Below are 19,861 nucleotides of genomic sequence, written 5' to 3' on the forward strand. Positions count from 1 at the left end.
GCTTTCAATTTCGGCGACACTACCATGTATGTCAGTGCTTTGCTCAAGGGGAGAGGTTTGGAAGCATCGGCAAGGCTTGTGGCTCCTGTGAGCGTCCACCTTCACGTCTACGAGTTCTATGATGGAGGTCTGAACATGGCCTGCCCCCTCGAGTCCACCAATTTTTTCATGTATCTCGGAGACCTAGTGGATCCGCGACATCACAACAATATGGTTCCTGAAATCCTTTCCAATATGCGCTACAACGATCTTGACGCCCAGAGTTTTTGGCAGGAGAAGCTCAACGTATACGTTTTCGATGTTGGCCTGGACGCCTTGCATGCTGGAGTTGAAGAGCTGGAGATAAACGTCGAGATACTTATCCACGACATGTTTCAGGGGTTGCATGAGGTGGAGGATGAGACTGCGAAGCTGATGAGATATATTGCCGATGAAGGAATTGGAGGGGACTTTGGTGGCGTGTTGGCATCAGAGGCTTCCGTCAAGGCGCTAGAGGTGGTGAAGTACAATGGTGTTGGAGTTAAGTTTCAAGAGAATGGGTGCTCGACATGCTTGGAAGAGTTTGAGTTTGAGATAGAAGTGACTCGAATGCCTTGCAAGCACGTCTTCCATGGTGGCTGCCTCACTCGGTGGCTAGAGAGAAGTCATCTTTGTCCATTCTGCCGTTATGAGATGCCTATCTAGTGCAAGGGGAATAGAAAGAAGCTGGTCCAAATTTTTTGGCATCTATTGTTCTGCATTTGTTTTAGAGACTATATATATATATATTCTTTTCCACTTATTGTCTTGCTAGGATGACCTAAGTTCACGTTTATGATGGTTGTGGCATTGGACTATTTCTGATATGTAGTTTGATTATTTTAAAATTCATTTATTATTATTTTTTTTATGAGTAAAAACTGCTTTATAGTTTATTTCTTTGCATACCATCTAAATTCAACGTCAAAAAAATTCTTTTTTCTGAACCTTTCTCAAGCAGCCAGACACGCACTTAGGAGTTAAAATGAGGAACTGTTTTGCTGGGGAAGAAATCTCATTTGAAATATAAAATGACAAAAAAAAAATTCTCGCCCGAAATATAATTTTCTATGACTTGTTGGTCCAGTAGCATATATATCATATTTAACCAGAGTTCGCAACCATGCAATCAGCATGAATCCAAGACAAAGATATTGAAAGCCTCAAAGTCTCTAACATATTACCCAAAAAAGAAGCCTCGGCATGAATCCAAGACTAAGCTATTCAAAGCCTCCAAGCCTCTATGTATTACCCAAAAACAAAGCATCGACGGATATTGGGATCCTAAGCCAATTAGCAAACTCACAAGGATCCTACTAGGCCTATTGTCAATCTTATGCTGATCCACTAGAAAATTACTGGGAATGCTTGGTTGTTAAAACAAATTGTGTAAAACTATGATGCATTAATTAAGGGACATGAAAAATCATCTATTATCTATATAAAATAATGTATTAGAGAATGAAGATAGAATGAACATTAGATTGTTTATATTATTTTATTTGAGTTAGTGATGGATTCCACTTATTATCTCCCTCCTATTTCTTTCTCCTATTTTGCTTAACCTCCTATTATTTCTAGTGTTGCAAACCCTCAACGACAACCCCCTCTCCGCCCCACCAAAGAAAAAACTATAGTTAGCCTTAATATCTAGAATCAATTCTATTTGTTTTTTCTTTCAGTTCCACATGTTCAGGTATTAAATACACCAATTTAAGTCTAAAAATTGCCTTACCTATTAATCTTTTTTGGCAAGATTTTGACTCTGGGTCAAACAAACTCCAATCATGCCTAATCTTGCCCACATGTTCACTTACATATACACTTTATGCCTGCAAAATTTTAGTATTGAATCTATTCTTGTGTGTGGATGTAGCATTTAAATTGGGTTTAATTTTTTCTTTGGATTTAGATTCGACATTTGTACTTTGAGCTTGAGTTTGAATTTGGATATGGTTAAAACCAACAAGAATCTAACCTACTAACACCCCTCACAGGAGCTTTATAACTTTATCCTATACGTGGAGGGTTCCGAAGTTGAGATTTCAACTACCTCAACAAGTGGCCAAAATGGAAACTAATCAGCACATTAGTTTATCTTGGTTGCAATAGAAGCCTAGCAAGAATCCAAACAATCGTAGTATCTTGGTCATTACACAATGACCAAGAATCTATATTTTGACCAATATTGCAATGTTGAATCTAATTATCATTATAGATATCAAAATTATAATTGTGATAGGAATCAATATCTCATGAGATCCCCTTCCTCTCAAGGGCTCTCTATTCTCATCCTCTCTCTTCAACTTCCATTCTTGCCCACTCATCTATGCCATGGTTGCCCATCTGCGATTCATCACACCCAAGTGTCCCTCATATATTTCTCTCTTCTTAACTCTCTAATAATTGACAATCTTTGTTTGAGCTGGCAGGATTGTAGCCCACCCACCTCTCATAAATCCAATTTGGCCCATGTATCAATTAAAACATCCCTTTCCAATTAATTTTGTTCCTGATAAATTTTAATTGATTTAGTATTTGTTTACTGGAAATTTAGATTCTTATTTGCCTCCATCTAAACCTATCTTTAGCTTATGCTCCAAATTTTAAAATATATTGTAACAATTATTTTGTGGGATTTTCTAGTATTGGCCCATTAACCAAGTGACCACAAACAAATCCCCCCGCCGCAAAAAAGAAGCGGCTCTTCCCACGGCTACTACAAAATAAACTCCTAAACAGATGCATAACCATGTTTAGTTTTCTTTATATATATATATATATATTGAAAGAATATTTATGCAAAATTTAATATATTGGATTTTTTACTTTTGTTTTTTTCGCGCCTACTTGCTACTGCGGTAGCCGTAGACATGGGCATCGGACCGTGCTGGACCAGCCCGGCCCAGGCCCACCGAGCCACAGAATAAACGGGCCGTGCCTGGCCCGGCCCGCTTCGTAAACGGGCCGTGCTGGGCACGGCCCGCTTAGCCTAAAAGCTAAGCCCGGCCCGGTCCTAGGCCTGTGGGGTGGCGAGCCGTGCCGGGCCCTGGCACGAGATGGGCCCTGCCAGGCACGGCCCGTAACGGGTCCAAACGGGCCGTGCCAGGCACGAGACGTGGGGGGAGGTTGGGAACAGGGCGCGGGGTGGGGGGGTTGGCAGACGGGCGCGGTGGGAGGAGGGGGAGCCGGGCGCGGAGGGTGGGGGAGACGGGCGTGGGGGGTGTCGATGGGCGCAGTGGGAGGAGGGGGAACAGGGCGTGGGGTGGGGGGGGTTTGGCAGACGGGCGCGGTGGGAGGAGGGAGAGCCGGGCGCGGAGGGTGGGAAGACGGGGGGGGGGGTGCCGATGGGCGCGGTGGGAGGAGGGGGAACAGGGCACGGGGTGGGGGGGGGGGGGTTTGGTAGACGGGCGCGGTGGGAGGAGGGGGAGCCGGGCGCAGAGGGTGGGGAAGACGGGCGTGGGGGGGGGTGCCGATGGGCGCGATGGGAGGAGGGGGAACAGGGCGCGGGGTGGGGGGTTTGGCAGACGGGCGCGGTGGGAGGAGGGGGAGCCGGGCGCGGAGGGTGGGGAAGACGGGCGTGGGGGGGGTGCCGATGGGCGCGGTGGGAGGAGGGGGAACAGGGCGCGGGGTGGGGGGGGGTTTGGCAGACGGGCGCGGTGGGAGGAGGGGGAGCCCGGCGCGGAGGGTAGAGAAGACGGGCTGGCTCGCGGGCTGTGCCAGGCCCAGGCCCTTATGGGCCGTGCCGGGCTAGCTCGCGGGCCGTGCCGTGCTTGGCCCACGAGTCATGCCAGCCCAGGCCCTTATGGGCCGTGCCGGGATCGGCCCGCGGGCCAGGAATTGGTAACCCAGCTCGGCCCCCTTTTATGGGCCGTGCTAGGCACGGCCCGTTACTGTAGTAAGCGGGCCATGCCTGGTAGGCCTGTTAATGAGCCGAGCTGCTCGGGCTCGGCTCGGGCTCGGCCCGTTAAAAGCTCGGCTCGAGCTCAGCTCGTTAGTCAAACGAGCTCGAGCCCGAGCCTAAAATGAGGCTCGTTTAAATTCGAGCTCAAGCCCGAGCTCGAGCCCGAGCAGCTCACGAGCCCAAACGGGCTCGAGCCACAACAGTGAGACCAAGGAAATGGGCCTTATTTTAATGACGTAAGGGCCTCATTTGTGGTATTTAATGTGGATTTTTGTTATGGGGCTCAAGCCCGAGCTCGAAACGAGCTTTACGAGCCCAAGCCCGAGCTTTTCTTTTACCAAACAAGCCCGAGCTCGAGCTCAATACAGAGCTCGGTACCGAGCCCGAGCCCGAGCCCGAGCCCGAGTTCTGTGAAACGAGCCGAGCCCGAGCCTCCCCAAGCTCGGGCTCGGCTCGGCTCGTTAACAGGCCTAATGCCTGGCACGGCCCGCTTCGTGTCGGGCCATGCCGGGCCATGGGCGGCCCGGCCCAATGCCCATGTCTAGATAGCCGGAGACCGTGATATTCTATCTTGCGTAAAGTAGGAAAATAACGAAGAAAATGTTACCGGATAGGCACGGCCCGCTTCGTGTTGGGCCGTGCCGGGCCATGGGCAGCCCGGCCCAATGCCCATGTCTAGGTAGCCGGAGATCGTGATATTCTATCTTGTGTAAAGTAGGAAAATAACGAAGAAAATGTTACCGGATAGCAAGAGAGGAAAGCAGATCGAAGCTTCCTCGGTTGTCGTTTTCCGCCAGCTAACAGCCTTGTCTCGGCGAAAGGGCTCCCCCAACTGCCGAAACTGGGCGGAAAATTAGGTAAACATATCCTCTTGCAATAAGTAAACTTCTTTCTTATCTCCGATTCTGAGTGTAGGGTTAAAATTTCTTCTCTTTACGGTTGCTCTTCTGCGGCAGATCTGCGAAGAAAGAAAGCATAGAGGCGATGGCCGCTCGTTTCGGGCTCCTCCCCGCTCTCCTTCTGGCCTTCTGCCTCCTCTTCCCTTCCGCCACCCTGGCCTCCTCCTTCGAGTACTGCAGTGAGTTTTTCGGATCTCTCTCTATCGCTCTGTGATTCTGTCTTTTTGGGGGTTTCTTGGTATTTGTTGCCTTTGATTTGTTCTAAAGGGGTGCATGGGGTGGGATTCCAAGAACTCCTCCTGCGTACTTTGGCGCTGTTAACACTGGTTTTTGTTGGATGGATTGGAAATTTGGAATTTTTTTTTTTAAAAAAAATAATCCTATGAAGAATTGTTTATTGGACTCTCCGCTTTTATAATTTAGTTACCGAGTTATTATTGCTTTGCAAGATGGTACGAGATGGTCAGTTCGGTGGTTATTTTGAGATATATGTTTTGGGAAAAAATATTTTAACTTGAATTTGGTTGAAGGGGATCTATAACGTGCCACCTTAGGTGGGACTCTGGTTCGTTGATTATGCTGCTGTTTTTGCTTTTTTGCATACCGATGATGAGAAAGTTATGATGCGGTGATGCCTAGTGTTGTGCTGTTCATGTTGGTAAACGGAACTTTGATTTTCTTTCTATTAAAAGTTTTTCTGATAAAAACATTGTTTTTGTGAAAAGTTGTATTCAAGAATTCATGGTCTCCCTTGCTTAGGAGGAGTTCCTTGGGTTGTTGTTGGTGAATATCATGTGTGTTGGATAGCACTGGAAATTTGCCGTGTCCTCATCACCTCGCTCACCTTAATACAAAGCAAGGTGAAAGGCGTTTTAGGCCGAACTACTGATTTTATGATGCTTGAGAGACCAATGGTTGCATCCTACTACTTGTAGGATGGTCCCCGGACGGACCGTGTAGCACATGGATTTGATCATTCTCATAAGAGAATGTGGAATTGTAGTTGTGCGAATTTCACATATCACTTCTTGAACTTGACATTCTCTCTCGGTGAGAAACCCTACCTTTTGGGAGATTGAGGCAACAGTTCCTAGCGTATTTGAAACTTAGAAAAGAATTTAGCTAATTTTGTGGAGAATTTAGCAAAACTGAACTGTATCAAATTGTGCCCGTAATTGCTGACGTATTTACAGATCAAGGGAAGGAGATTTCTGTTCTTGTTAGAAATTTGATTAATTTCAACTAAATCAAATCTTCATTTTGTTACCTCCATCTCTTACCTTATTATCAGCAGATGAATATGGTTCTGAAGGCCCAAAACCACATTTCTGTACTTGATTTTATTGTCCAAAAAAAAATGCTCATGCGCAGGGCAAATAATTTCACCTACTCCCTCCATCTTCTTCACAACTTCAACCACTTCTAAATGCTTGCATTCTTCTCCCTTGTGCTAGCCTGGGGTTGAGCTTGAAATGATGTTAATTGTCAATTTAGTTGATTCACAGGGTCATCTGTTCATATGATCGAGTAATTCTTTTGATTTCTTGATTTTCATATTTTACAGTATATTTTTGTTGGTTTACTTTTTGATAAATATAATAGTTTGGCTTGTTTTGTTGTCAATTCTTTCCAAATCTCATTCCCATTTCATGTTTTCTTATTTATTTGTTTGATAATTGATGGATTTTGGGATTTTAAATGTTCAGTTGTATGTTGAGGAGTGAATTCTGTTCCTTTTATGTGTAGACAAGGGAGCTGACTATGCAGTTAATGTCAGTGGTGTTGACATATCTCCATATCCAATTGAACGGGGCGAGCTAACTACATTCACTATCTCAGCATATACTGGTACAAGCACAGTTTTCTTCTTTAGTTTGTTTGTTCATTCATTCCTCATTTTCTCTTGGCATGCCCATTGTAATCTTGCTTTGCTTGTAATTCATCTTCATCCCTGCAATAAACACATTTTGCAAGCTTAATTTGAAAGGAAAATTTATTCGTAACAATCAGGCATAATGCTTTTAATGCATGAATAAAAATTGACATCATTTTGATCAAAGATCTCCAATCGTGTCTTGTGAAGGAATTCTTATGTGATTGATGAGTTTTACATTTACTTCCCTCCACCCAACAGGTTAGTGAAGTCAGGCTGACTCATCAATCTTGGACTATTTCAGGCTGATCTTGAGTTATATATAACAGAGCTTTCAGTACTTAGAGTTTATTTGACCATTAGATTGACCCTGAAGCTTTTGGGAGTAGATATGTACCTATGGTGGCAACGCGTCATGTTGGGTTGAATCCAACTCAACCATCAAGACTAAATAGCATGACCTATTTCCAACTTGACCCACTAACAGGTCAGTCATGCTCAATTCAATTTTGCTAGTGAAACAAGAGAGCCTGACCATGACCAACCGAGTTTGATAGGGAAGAGTAGGAGAGGGAAGGGAGTAAAGGAGGGAGAAGAGGAAGATACGTGAGGAAGTGACTGAAAGTTAGTGGAGTGTGGTGATCTCAAGCTGGTGGAGATGAGAGGATGGTAAGGAGATGGCAAGCAAGGGAGAGGAGAAGTTGTGGAGTATTCAGAGTAGAGAAGGAGCCAGGTGGAAGAGTATTATATGCTTACAGGTATCATGATTTAACGAGTCAAAAACTTAAAGTTCAACTTGATTGAGCTAGCCCATGAACAAGCTAGGTTGCGTTCGGTGGATTGAAAGCAGGCTAGGAAGAGTTAGGTCTAAAATTGCCAGCTTTGTAATTAGGATCAAACATAGTAGGAAAGACAGAACTTGATTGTTGGATGGAGGACAAGGAATTATTTGGATTAAAGCTTTCAATGAGCATAGCGAGAAAGTTTCAAAACATTCTTAAATAGCAAGGCTTAGTCTTGCTGTTGACCTTGATATGGACATTTGTCTAGGCTGGGGTTAGCAAATATCATCCATCAAAAGCCTAGTTGGGCCTTAGATATTACGGGCCGAGATTGACTAGAGCTTGTCATATTATTCCCTACTATCCTGCTCCTTCTTTCTATCTAACTTGCAGCCTTCTTCTTTATTTCTCATGTAGCCTTCCCTTCTCAATGTGAGTATTAAAACTAATAGTTGGTCAAGCCTCACATAGGTGTGGCAATGATGATTTTTTACTGAAAGACTGTTGCTGGTGCAGGTAACTTGAGAAAGAAGTAAAGTTAAAGTACTGTTAAAAATGGTTTTTGAAATTACTTTTTTTTTCTTTTCTTTTGCAAGATATGCAAATTGTTCTTAAAAAGAAATCCTTTGTATTCTTGGAGACCCTTCTTAATGTGTTGGTCCAGGTAGTTTGAGTCCAAAAAGAAATCTTGACTTTCATAAGAATAGCCTCAAAACTTCTGTGGCTAGCCCCAGGTTTCCTCCTTAATGATCAGATACCGATCGAAGAGGGCTAGTTGACCATTCTAAAGATTATTAAAATTACGAATTGGCTAGATCCCCTATAAATACCTGTCAATGCCCTTAAAAAGCACCCAACTTATAAGCAACCTAAAGAGAGCTACTTTGATGGTAAACACATAGCCAAAACCTTTTAGTAGAAATGATGGCACAATGGACATCAATGTGACTTGTGCTAAAAGGTATGAACTTTAATTTAAAAAACCATGGTGCTAGTCAGCGAAAATGACCCTAATAGATGAAACCTTCACCTACGGGTATGTTTTGACAGGCTGGTTTATGATAATTAATCTGTTTCTCACTCTTTATGCTTGCATGTCTATCTATTTGTCATCATGTAACCATTGTAAATTATCATAATAGGGGTATGACATGGTCATGATAATTTCGAGGACAAACTAAATGTGGGGTAGTCAACAGGGGAGGGAGTGAGGGTGGGTGGAGGGAGGTGTTGTGATTATAAGAACCTAGAGATGTGGTATAGGTTTTTCAAATCATGCTGACATATAGAGGACAGCCTTATGCAGTGGTAAGGTTTGCTTAATTGTGACATGGTTATTACGGGTTCGAAACACAAAAATAGCCTTTCAGCACGTGGGGGTAACGTTGCATAAATTTGACCCTTGCCATACCTTATAGTTGTGGGAGCCTCGAGCATTGGAGGTCGCCCTTTTATGCCGACATATATGCTTTCCTGTAGTGAAGTTAGAGTACAATCAATGATATTTGGCACTCAATGGCATTGATAAAAAAATCAATGAAAATCCACACCATTGATCATAATCTACAATATCTAAATTTCTTTAAAACCATAAACCATGTTCTAGAGGTCGTTTGCGTGTATGCATGTTCTGGATGCAAAATGGACAGTTTTAGTGATATGATAGCATTATTTAATTTCATCTGTGGTTTAGAATTATCTAAATCAATAAAATTTTGTTAACATGTTTTTCAAAATGTGTATATCAGGATAAATGATTTGGATTCTCAAGTTGTATGATCTATAATGTACCTCATCTTACAAACTATATTGAGCCATCCATTTTTTGTTCACTTGATGCATAAGCAACCACATGATTTTTGGTTTCTAGAGAATTTAGACATTACAAATTATGGTTAAATGTATGGACCTCATTTTGACAACAACCACTGAATTTTCTTTGATAATACTTGGGCAGAAATAGTATCAATAGCGTTCTAGCTTTAATATATACATATGATGGAGGGAGAGTTCTGAGACAATTGCTGTCGTGGGTGACCAACTTGGCAGTGAGTAAGCCTCAGGATATGTAGGTGACCTTTGATTAAACCATCACATGCACATATATGTAAATGCATGGAATAGGCATAATATTTTACATGCGTCTAGATATATATTTTTGTATGAAATAATCACATACATGTCGATTATGTGTGCTTGTGAAGTGTCAACATGCACATGTTCATGCTTGTATTTAGTATTATATAAACAATAATGTTTATATGAAATACTATTTATAATTTTGTAAATTTATTTTATGAATGATGCATAAATATGAATGAGGGAGTGATATACATCAAATTGGACTCCAAGGGAAAATAAAACAAACTTACTTTAAATGTTTCATTTAAAACCCTAGACCTTAGTTCTAGCCTCCAGCAAGATGGACAATGGAAGCAGCTCAGAAATCACACTCTGTTGGACGGGTTACCTCCTTGATGCCTAGGCAATCACGTGGGTAATAAACTAGGTCCATTGCTTGGGGTCACCTAGGCTTTTTACTATGGTTAGGGTGTATCCATCAAATAGAACTGAAGTTTGTACCGATTTAAAGTCAGTATGGAAAATCTAAATATGAAATTCAGACTGTTAAGCAAGGTCTACAATATCTAAAAATGCCCCGAGAGCAAAACCAGAAATTCTTGATATCTTGCAATTATGCATTAAGTGGTATCAGAAATACATCAATTTAATGGCTTACTACAATACAATGATATATTTTGATTTAGAAGCATTCAAATCAGTCTAGGTTGTTTTATGTGTGTTTTAAATAGTCTATGTTAAGCTCAATGATTTTGATATTTTAGCTCTTGAAATCTGCTAACGTTGTCCATTTTATGTCCATTTCATGAGACCTCCAAAGTCCAGAGCACATGTATTTTTTTGCTTTATGTATTTTGATATCCTTGAGATGATCAATATTTCTGGATCTTCAATTTTGAAAACTTCCTATTGCATCAATGATATTCAGGTTTCAATGGTTTAGAAAGGATACCTTTTCCAATCTCTCTTCTTTCTCGCTTCTCTCTCTCTCACACACATGAATGCACACACACACAGGGGATATGTGACAAAAATGCAAAATATAGCGCTTTTTATATCAGGAATTTATCTGTTTTTTGAAAATATATCTCACATCCATTTAGGAATATATTTTTGAAAATGAGATAATTCTCTATTGCCTTATATAAAAGGCACTATATTTTGCTTTCTGTTACATCCCCTGTGTGTGCGTGCACATGTATATGACAATAAACTGTTCAGCTCTTTGCCTCGCCGGTTGATTTGAAACCCCAATTTTTGATTTATGGGTTTAATGATGTCGTTGATCAGACTTATGGCAATGGGTTGCTTGTGTTTTGCTTTGTTGTATTTCTTCTATGATACATTCATTGTAAACTAGCTGTTTAGCTATCACGTGCAGTAAAAAGTTAAGGGAAGTGATTGAAATATTAGAAGTCCTTGACCTAGCTATCTGTGGCGATAATGCAGTGACTACTGAAATGGACCCATGAAATCTTATAGTGTCTCAATTTATTGCATAGCTATGGACTTGTGTAGGCTCACTACTTGAATAATTTTCCATGCACAGGATGAGTAATCATTGTTGATGGTTTGATGCAGGGGATGTCATTTCTGAAGGAAAATTGGTGATTGATGTCAAGTATATATGGTTTCATGTTTACCAGGAAACTCATGACCTTTGCAGTGAGACATCATGCCCAGTCTCGGCCGGTGCATTCGAGCTATCCCATAAACAGACACTACCTATGGTTACACCACCAGTAAGATGCTGTAGCATTTTCGCACATATATTCACGTTCAATTAAAACCACTGAAATTTGCTTAAATTATTAAAATTTCTACGATTCAAAAGATCCTTGAGAGAAATGTGGTTTGGCTGTAAGTGTTCTTGAACCTTCTATATTTTTTGAAATATTCACGCATATTGATCTGTTTGAAGAAAAATATAGGAAACAATCTCTTATCATAACGATGCCACAGCTTTTGCGTATTGTTGTATAATGCTAATTGAGACCTCTTTGTTGGTTCATATGCAGCCCGATCACATATTTTAACAGTATATAGGGAATGTGGTGCAGTCAGGGGACTTCATCTACATAGTGGTTGCATAGCCACATATGCAGTCACAAAGACTGTTTTTTTAAACAACATTATGGCTTCTTGCTTGCTGAATGCTGACTGAAGTCCCTGATTTCATATAGACAAGGTTATCACGGCGACTAGGCAGTCCCTAGTTGATAGAATCAACTTCATTTTTCTTTCAACTCATGCAAACAAAAAGTCAAATACACTATTATAGCATGGTAGGAGTTGAGATTAATCAAAACAATTCACACATTAATCAGCAGTCAAATATAGGAGTAGTGTTAAAGATATTACCAAGGATTGAGATACTATACTGACTCTTGGGATGGTGGTGCGTACCAGTACTTTGCCGGTATGCAAACTTGAGGTTTCCTTTTTTGTGTTCTTTTTGATTTTTCCATTTTTCTGGGGTTTTCACGTGTATTATTATTATTCAGTCAATTTTTTTGATGTGTGATATGGATATTGATTGAATTGAAGTTCATCTAATTGCCTATTGTATTTATTTGATTGATGTTTTTTGTTTTGTAGCACAATCAACTATGCAGTGAAATACCTCTAGCATAAGGAATAAATTTTTTCCCTAGTCCCTATCATTCATGGTCAAAATTTATCCTATTTAAAGTTTTTAGACAGATGGATGTAAAACTTAGAGGATTCGCGGTCGGCAACTTTGGCAACTAAATATTTGGTTTTTGGTCAAAAGATCTATGGATTTTCTATTAGAGTCGACATGTGTTTTTACTAAGTGGATAAGAGGAAAAACATGTTATGGATATGCTCTAAGTCCTTACCTTTTTGTGCTAGTTATGGATAAGGTTAGCAGGTATATTCAAGATGATATTTCTTAGTGCGCGCTACTTGTGGATGGTAGTTGATGAAATTAAGGCGGGGTTAATTGTAAGTTGGAATTATGGATGAGTGAGTTCGTAGCTCAGAATTTTAGGTAGGATGAAGATGAACACATGGAATATAGTTTAGGAAAATTAGACATAGAGATAAAGATGGAGTGTAAATTGAGGATCATGAAGTTCGTAAGAATGATTTTTTTCGGTATTTAGGATCGGTTATTCATAGGGAAGAGAAAATGAAGATGATGTTATGTATAAGATTAAAGCAGGTTGGACAAAATGGAAAAGTGCAACTAGGATATTTTATGATTGTAGGATGCCTGTCAAGTTGATGGAAAGGACGATTTAGATGGTTTAGACATGCACAATGCCAGGTCAAAGAATCTACCAGTATGCATGAGTAACTCAATACATGTAGAAGAAAAGAGGGGAAGCGATAGACTAAAAATCACATGGGATAAAGTAGTAAGGAAGAATTTAATATATCTACATCTTCTAGATAGTAAGGTCCTAAATGGTGCAGAATGGAAGACAAGGATTCATGTTGCCAACTTTAACTAGTTTAGGGTTAAGGCTTAGTTGTGTTGAGATGAAATAAGTTTTCACTATATTTCCATATTTTTGTGATTGAATAATTTTAGCATGCTTCTTTGATTATTGAGTTGGATAATATTATTTCTAGTATAATTTTCTATTGGGTTTAATGCGTTTCATTTCTCTCTTAGACTTCACTTTGGGTTGGCCAACATGGTCTTCTTCCTTTTTGTAAAAAAAAAAAAAAGAATTGCCATCTTGATTCGGATGCGCTTGGTGTCGTCCTAACCAGTCTTTATACTAGCTCATATTGGTCTGGATTCATGCGGACATCCATGTGCCGACTTTAATGCCCGATTGATTTATCTTTTGTACTTTACTATAGGTTGGCCAATATGACCCATCTTTTTTTTTTATTAAAAAAAAGAAAAGCCATCTTAAATGGAGCGGGCTTGATACCAACTGAACCAACCTTGGCATTGGCTTGTACCTGTCAGAACTGATTAGGACGGTTGGTTCAACCGGTTCCCAAGCTTTGAAAAAATAAAAAATTGCTGTCCCAATCAGAATGGTTTCATATTGGTGGGCTATATTGGCTTTGGTACTGGTTGGTATAAATTAGATGGCCAATACATCCCGATTTTGCTTGTTTTGACAACCAAACACCCATCCTAGTGTCGTTCTGGTGATGGAAATGTGCACTAGTAGTGGTACTATTCCAGGCACTTAAATCCGTTGATATCACATTGTTAAAGTTAAATCTGCAAAGTAAAAAATTTGACTAGTCTTTGAAAAAAATCTAATGCTTATAAGTCATAATTGAATCGCGTATTTGCAATAAAAATTGCAACTAGGAGAAAAATGGGGAAAAATAGAAAATATAAAAAATATTGATGAAATAGTAGAAAAGAGGAAAAGGAGGAGAGAAAAAGATCTCCCTGGACGAGAAGAGAGAGGAAGAGTAATATGAGAAGCGAAGAGGAAAAGGAAAGGAAAAGAATAAGTATGTAATTGAAATAAAAAAATTTGGGTCCTCGAATAACAACAGTTATGGACTGCCTCCTGGAGGGTTGCTAAGCTCCATGAAAGCTTCCGGTCCATGGTGCATGGGAAAATTGTGTCAAAACGAATACTAAATTGTCTTAGTTGAACTTCTAGTATAACTAAAATAAATTTATTGCAATCACAATAGTGAAAAGAAAATAAAGCAATACAATACATAACAAAAAAAATGAAGTATATGTATCCTTTAGTGTAAGAGTGCCTAGTCGGTCATCTAGGCACTTTAGGCTCTCTAAGTGTCTAGGCGGACCACTGAAGTGCCTATGCGCACTTTTGACAACATAGCAGATAGAATTATGAAACTAAGTCATATAATGTTTAGTTTGCCAGGACTACTAAAATCTGATACCACGTAAAATAGAGGAAAGCAAAACATTGGAGGATAAACTATTCCTGGGTTGCTGTCTGTTTTTTCCAAAAACCTGAAAGCATATTCGACCTTTCATATTTATCATATCAGTGAATTATCTTCTAATAAATTACGTGAACTAGAAAATGTATAACCAGAATTTTTAACTTGTATCTTCTGTGGCCATTGTTCAAAAGCGGCAGTGTGGTTTCAAGGCTCTCATGAGTCGTATTTCTTGCTTGATGTACTAAAGATGCTTCTAAATGTTTGTGCATGCTCTCTGTTTGACTCTCGGTTAAAACCAGCATCTTTTAAATGATTTTCAAGTCTTCAGCATAAATTTTCTTTTCACACTGCTTTTATCTTAAAGTGGCATGTGTAATTATCTAAATTTATTTAATAGCACATCACTGTGGTGAGGTTCAAGTCTCTGTCTTCTCTTATTTTGCTTTATGTTTTTCTCCCGTCGTCCTTTATATCCATGTGGTTCTACGATATCCTAAGCACAGATGAAGAATTGGAAATGGAAGAGCAATAACTGGAGGATCATTTTTGCCCCCAGAGAATAAGATTGTGGGAATCATTTTAGAAATGCTATTTTAAACTTTCTGACAATGTGTTTTCATTGCAGGGTTGGTACACACTTACAATGACGATGATGGGAGAAGATGGGAAGCCACTGACATGTATCAACTTTGATTTCAGCATCGGATTCATGTCATCTGTCGCAGATAGCTGAATGGGGTCTAAATATAGTTTTCAATAGTATAATATGTCATGCTTAGCCTGTGGTTCTGACGTCACAGAACTGGATAGATTTTAAGAACCATATGATATCCATGTTGTATGAATGCAATCGACATTAGTATGAATGTTGCACATTACAAAGGGAATATGAATCAAACGGTTTAGATGTGAATAATTCTTCCATCAGTAGTTCTTCTGTTCAATGAAGGCACGCAAAGGTGTTGAAGAATTTGTGGTAAATACTTGCACTCGTTCATCCATACCGCAGAGCATGCTGTTATATGTGCCTACATCCAGTTATCTTGTTGAGTATAACTGGAGAATGTATAATATTTTTACATGGAGGCCTTTCTAATAAATGTCTTACAGGAAAGATCGCCTTGTGTACTCTTAAGTCTTCATTCTTCCATTGAAGGGAGCATGTTTAACAAATCTAGTTGGCAGAAATATGACTGCATTGCAGTTGGTTCACACAAACAGAAAGAACCTCAAATTAGATACCTGAAACTCAGTATGGATAAATAAATAAAGAGAGCAATCCATCGTTTAGTAGAATAATGCAGACTCTCTTATTAAGTGTGCACATCAAAAGACCTGAAAAAAATAGCCTCTTAAGTAAATTTTTCTTCTTCCTCCTGCATTCTTCCATTTCTCTAATAAGAGACCATTCCTTTCCTTACAGATTGCTCTTTTCAAATAAATCCAGAATTTCTCTTAGACCTGGTTGCTAGAGGAAAGTAAACATGTCGTTTCCTTTTCTTATGTCACAGCTGCTCCATCAGTCCAAACAGCTTATTTATTAGGAATGAACTATATTCCGTTTGGGTTTAAATAAGGCAGGCATCATCAAGCAGGCAGTGGCATGTTTAATTCTGGACAGAACATATTACTTCAGAAAAATGCTGATCACTATTTGATATACGAACTCCATTCAATCTCTAGCAATAATAAAACGGCAACTGAAAATCTCGTATCCATACTGTGTGCACCAACAAGATTTTAATCCAGATGTCTTCTTAACAGGCATGTTACCCTACCATCAATGACTGACAAACAGGCAATTAATTGGCTAGAAAGAATATTGATAAGTATTTCAGCATCAACTGATTTTTCTATTTTAGATTTCACTTCCTTCTCACCTTCCTCGAACACTGCTTTTCTATTAATTGGCTTCTTTCATTTTTTTCATCATATGCACATGTAGCATCTACGGTTGCATCCTCTGTTGCCGGAGCTTCATCCACAGCATTATTATCCTTGTTTTTCTTTCCTCCTTTCTTTGAGCTTGATTTTCTCTCTTTTTTTTTGGCTTTTCGCCTTGAGGGGTCTCTGTTGCCTTTGTCTTTTCCCTACTAATTCTTGCTGAGCGCTTGGGGGTATCACCTGTTTAAAACCCATGTCAGAAAAGATGTGAAGAAAGGAACCACATTTGCAAGAACATGCATGCAAAGCTTGTGCATATGCATGGAAGAGATGAAGGATAAGTTAGCAAGCAGAGAGAGAGAGAGAGACCGGTTCTTGTTTTTAATCTCTTCACCAGTTGGTGACATAAAAATCATCTCATCTCTACGCGGTGTTCCAACTTTCTTGGGCACGAACTGCGAATGCAGGAAAAGAAAAATTGTTACGAAGTCAAGAAAATAAAAATATAAACTGCTCCACGTGCATTCTCTATGCGTCAAAAAGTAACAAAAAATTCTACAAATATGACGCTGAAGTGCCAGATTTTACTCCACAAGCAAAATCCAGCAAAAAGTGTGAGAAAATTTCGAACTGAAACAGTTCTCTGTTGGAAAGAATATATTCAGGAATTGTAAGCTCCTTTTTGTTGAAAATTTCATCAGTTATACATATAAATGATGACAAATGTGGTATTTGAATTTTGTAGGCTCCTTTTTATTTGTTCAAACTATTATGATCCCAATTTCCAATTTAAGAAACAACTCATTGTTTTTGAGGTCTAATCATTATGTACACTTTGAACATATACCTTCTGAAGAAACAAGACTTGACAATATAGAAGCAAATATGTACACAGTTTCTGCTTTTAATGACAATAATAGTAAATTATATTAAACGCTTTGTAATTTATAAAAATAAAACAATTTCCCAACCAGCGGATTGTTCCCAAACAGGCCCTTGAGGAGGGAAATGACGAGTCTATTGTATAATGGATACATCATGGAGTGTTGTATAGAGATCTATGATAAAACCGTACTAAAAGTTACCAATTAACTATTCTAGCTTAATGCAGCCTAAACTTCCAATAAAACTAAAATTCTTGCATATTTTAGGCCTCATGGATTTCCAGTCATAGAAGAATCAACACAATATTCCTTATTAATAAAAAATGAAAACAAATATAATCATGCATCTGTCTCTGTCTATGAAAGGGTTATTTTGCTTCTAGTAATGTATAGGACATAAGTCAATTTGCTTGTTTAACGAGAGGAAACAACAAATGTTAGCATTTAATGAGATAAATTCGAGCAATGCACTGATGTTCCTAGTACATTTAAGATTGGTTTAGATAAGCACACTCCCAGGATAGCACAGTGGAGCCTTATGAATGACAGAATAAACAGTAAAATATGGGAAGCACCAGGAGGATGGAGAAGATAATCTACTCAATCAACAATGGAAGCACTAAATTTGATTATGTAGAAGCTTTGCACACCATATGCCAATTCAAATTAGTTGTTTTACATAATCTTAAGACTAAAAAATTTGACTATATAAAAGCTTTAACAATATGCCGATTCAGAAACATTGCGTTACACAATCTTAAGAATGACTAACACAATTTTAAGTCAAGTACAAATGTCGATAGCAAGATTGCAGTAAATGACCAAACTTTTAAAAATTAAATGGCACGTCTTAGCCCGAAACATTCAAAATATCAAAAAGAAAGAAACATTGCTTTTGTTTTTTTGAGGTTACAGCGAAGCGAGGATAGCCTAAGGGCACAGCTTGTATGAGTTTCAGAAACTAACCAGGGAAGGCCTGGGGCTGATGTTGCCCATCATCACAGTTCACAGAAGGTGCATCTTTGGGAATTGAAGCTCCATTATCTTTGGGAGTTCCATTCTATAGCACCTCGCTGTCCACTTTTGAGGCCCCATCCTTCTAAGATCAGTCTCTTGGGGGTATCACCTGTTTGAAATCCATGTTAGAAAAGAAGTGAAAAAAGGAATCACATTTGCCAGAACATGCACGTAAACCCTCTGCATTTGCATGGAAGAGGTGGAGAGTAAGTTAGCAAGCAAGCACGAGAGAGAGAGAGAGAGAGAGAGAGAGAGAGAGAGAGAGACCGGTTCCCCTGGGAAATTCAGAGGATGACGGATTTCTTGTGTGCGAACATTAATAATGTCCTACTGTCTTTGTTCTTAACCTCATCGCCTCTTGGATATATGAAAACTTTCTCATTCCAACGCATTGCTCGACCCTTATTGGGCATGAACTGCAAACACAGGAAGGGACAAATTGTGTAACCAAGCCAAGAAAATGAAAATGTAAGATGCTCTACATTTGTTCTCTAAGTGTCAGCAAGTAACAAAATTTTCTACGAATATGACGTCGAAGTACCAGATTTTACTCCACAAGCAAATCCAGAAAAAGAGGTTGAGAAGGTTTCCAACTGAAATAGCTCTCTTGTTCGAAAGAATACATTCAGGAAGTGTAATTACCACAAAATAGGACTTTCCAAAGCATTATTGGAAATGAAAAAGAATGAACATCGCATTTCCATAGACAATTCCAATGACAACATGCTGCACAGAAGAGACTTTAACCCTTTTCCCTTGTACATTTAAGGAAAGATAGGGTGGAGGTTTTGAACACATCCCAATTTGTACATCTCCAATATACATGTTTGGGCATACACATATGCACAGATACGCATGTTTGTGTCAGTAACTTTTCTTTGGTTTAAAATATTATGATCCCAAGTTTCAACTTGGGGAGCAATCTTGTATTTGTGATCTAAGCCAGAATATACACTTTGTACATATGAGGGCTGGTATGGATATCTTCTGAAGAAACAAATCTTGTTAATATAGAAGCAAAGATGTGCACAATTTCTGCTTTTAACGATCATAATTTTTAATTATATTAGAGACTTTGAAATTTATAAAAATAAAATAATTTCCCAATTTAGGGCTTGTTTGGGAATGATTCTCTAGATCAAGCAAGATTGGGAGGGGAAGAGAACATCTGAGGGGGGGAGAGGGAAGGGAGAAGGAGATCACCAGAGTCGTGGACCCGATCTTGTGGTCTTTTTTTTGTTTAACTCAATGGAGATATGAGCATTTGACTACTTAATCCTCTCCCTCTATGCTCTCGCTCCCTCGTTTCCCACTCCGGCACTCTTTTCCGCTCTCAATCTAGCCGATTTGAAGGAAGGGAGGGGAGAGAGAGAGTGGGGGAGGCTTATCTCGAGGGCGATGATGTCGGTTGGTGTCATAGGGTTAAAGAGGGAGGAGAGAGAGAACGAGAAAGTGAGAGAATCCTCTTGAAGGCTCTCGAAGATTTGAACTATCGGGGGGAAGGGAGGGGGATATTTTATAAACCGAATTATCCTGAATTTATGTTAGTTCGATTCAATATGGGTTGAACCATTCGGTTCGGTATGGGTTGAACCATTCAGTTCAAGTTGGTTTAGCGAATGCTGATGCCACCGCTACCAAGAAATATC

The 19,861-nt window shown here is 39.6% G+C and overlaps 1 protein-coding gene and 1 long non-coding RNA gene across 3 annotated transcripts; one reads left to right on the forward strand and one right to left on the reverse strand.

Moving 5' to 3' along the window:
- The first annotated feature begins 4,805 nt into the window (after window positions 1–4,805).
- LOC103724344 (phosphatidylglycerol/phosphatidylinositol transfer protein-like) lies at window positions 4,806–15,394 on the forward strand. Its single transcript, XM_008815571.4, has 4 exons — window positions 4,806–5,000; window positions 6,568–6,669; window positions 11,140–11,300; window positions 15,053–15,394. The coding sequence occupies exons 1-4, from the start codon at window positions 4,907–4,909 to the stop codon at window positions 15,158–15,160; spliced, it is 465 nt and encodes a 154-aa protein (XP_008813793.1). The 5' UTR covers window positions 4,806–4,906; the 3' UTR covers window positions 15,161–15,394.
- A 120-nt stretch (window positions 15,395–15,514) lies between these two features.
- Window positions 15,515–19,640, reverse strand: LOC113461098. Of its 2 annotated transcripts, XR_003383134.2 has the most exons (5): window positions 19,416–19,640; window positions 18,480–18,628; window positions 18,162–18,321; window positions 16,681–16,766; window positions 15,515–16,551 (listed from the first exon to the last, which is right to left on the reverse strand). It is a non-coding gene; the product is annotated as an uncharacterized LOC113461098 (long non-coding RNA). The 2 variants fall into 2 exon arrangements; XR_005514113.1 differs by having other exon boundaries at window positions 18,480–19,633.
- Between the last annotated feature and the right edge of the window lie 221 nt (window positions 19,641–19,861).

The sequence above is a fragment of the Phoenix dactylifera genome, chromosome 11 (assembly GCF_009389715.1).
Source record: "Phoenix dactylifera cultivar Barhee BC4 chromosome 11, palm_55x_up_171113_PBpolish2nd_filt_p, whole genome shotgun sequence".
NCBI classification, from domain to species: Eukaryota; Viridiplantae; Streptophyta; class Magnoliopsida; order Arecales; family Arecaceae; genus Phoenix; species Phoenix dactylifera.

Excerpts from the sequence above, each read along its gene's own strand:
- LOC103724344 (XM_008815571.4), top strand. The coding sequence starts at position 4,907 with ATGGCCGCTCGTTTCGGGCTCCTCCCCGCTCTCCTTCTGGCCTTCTGC. Across the intron at positions 6,670-11,139 it reads CACTATCTCAGCATATACTG|GGGATGTCATTTCTGAAGGA; the intron begins GTACAAGCACAG and ends GGTTTGATGCAG. Across the intron at positions 11,301-15,052 it reads TACCTATGGTTACACCACCA|GGTTGGTACACACTTACAAT; the intron begins GTAAGATGCTGT and ends TTTTCATTGCAG.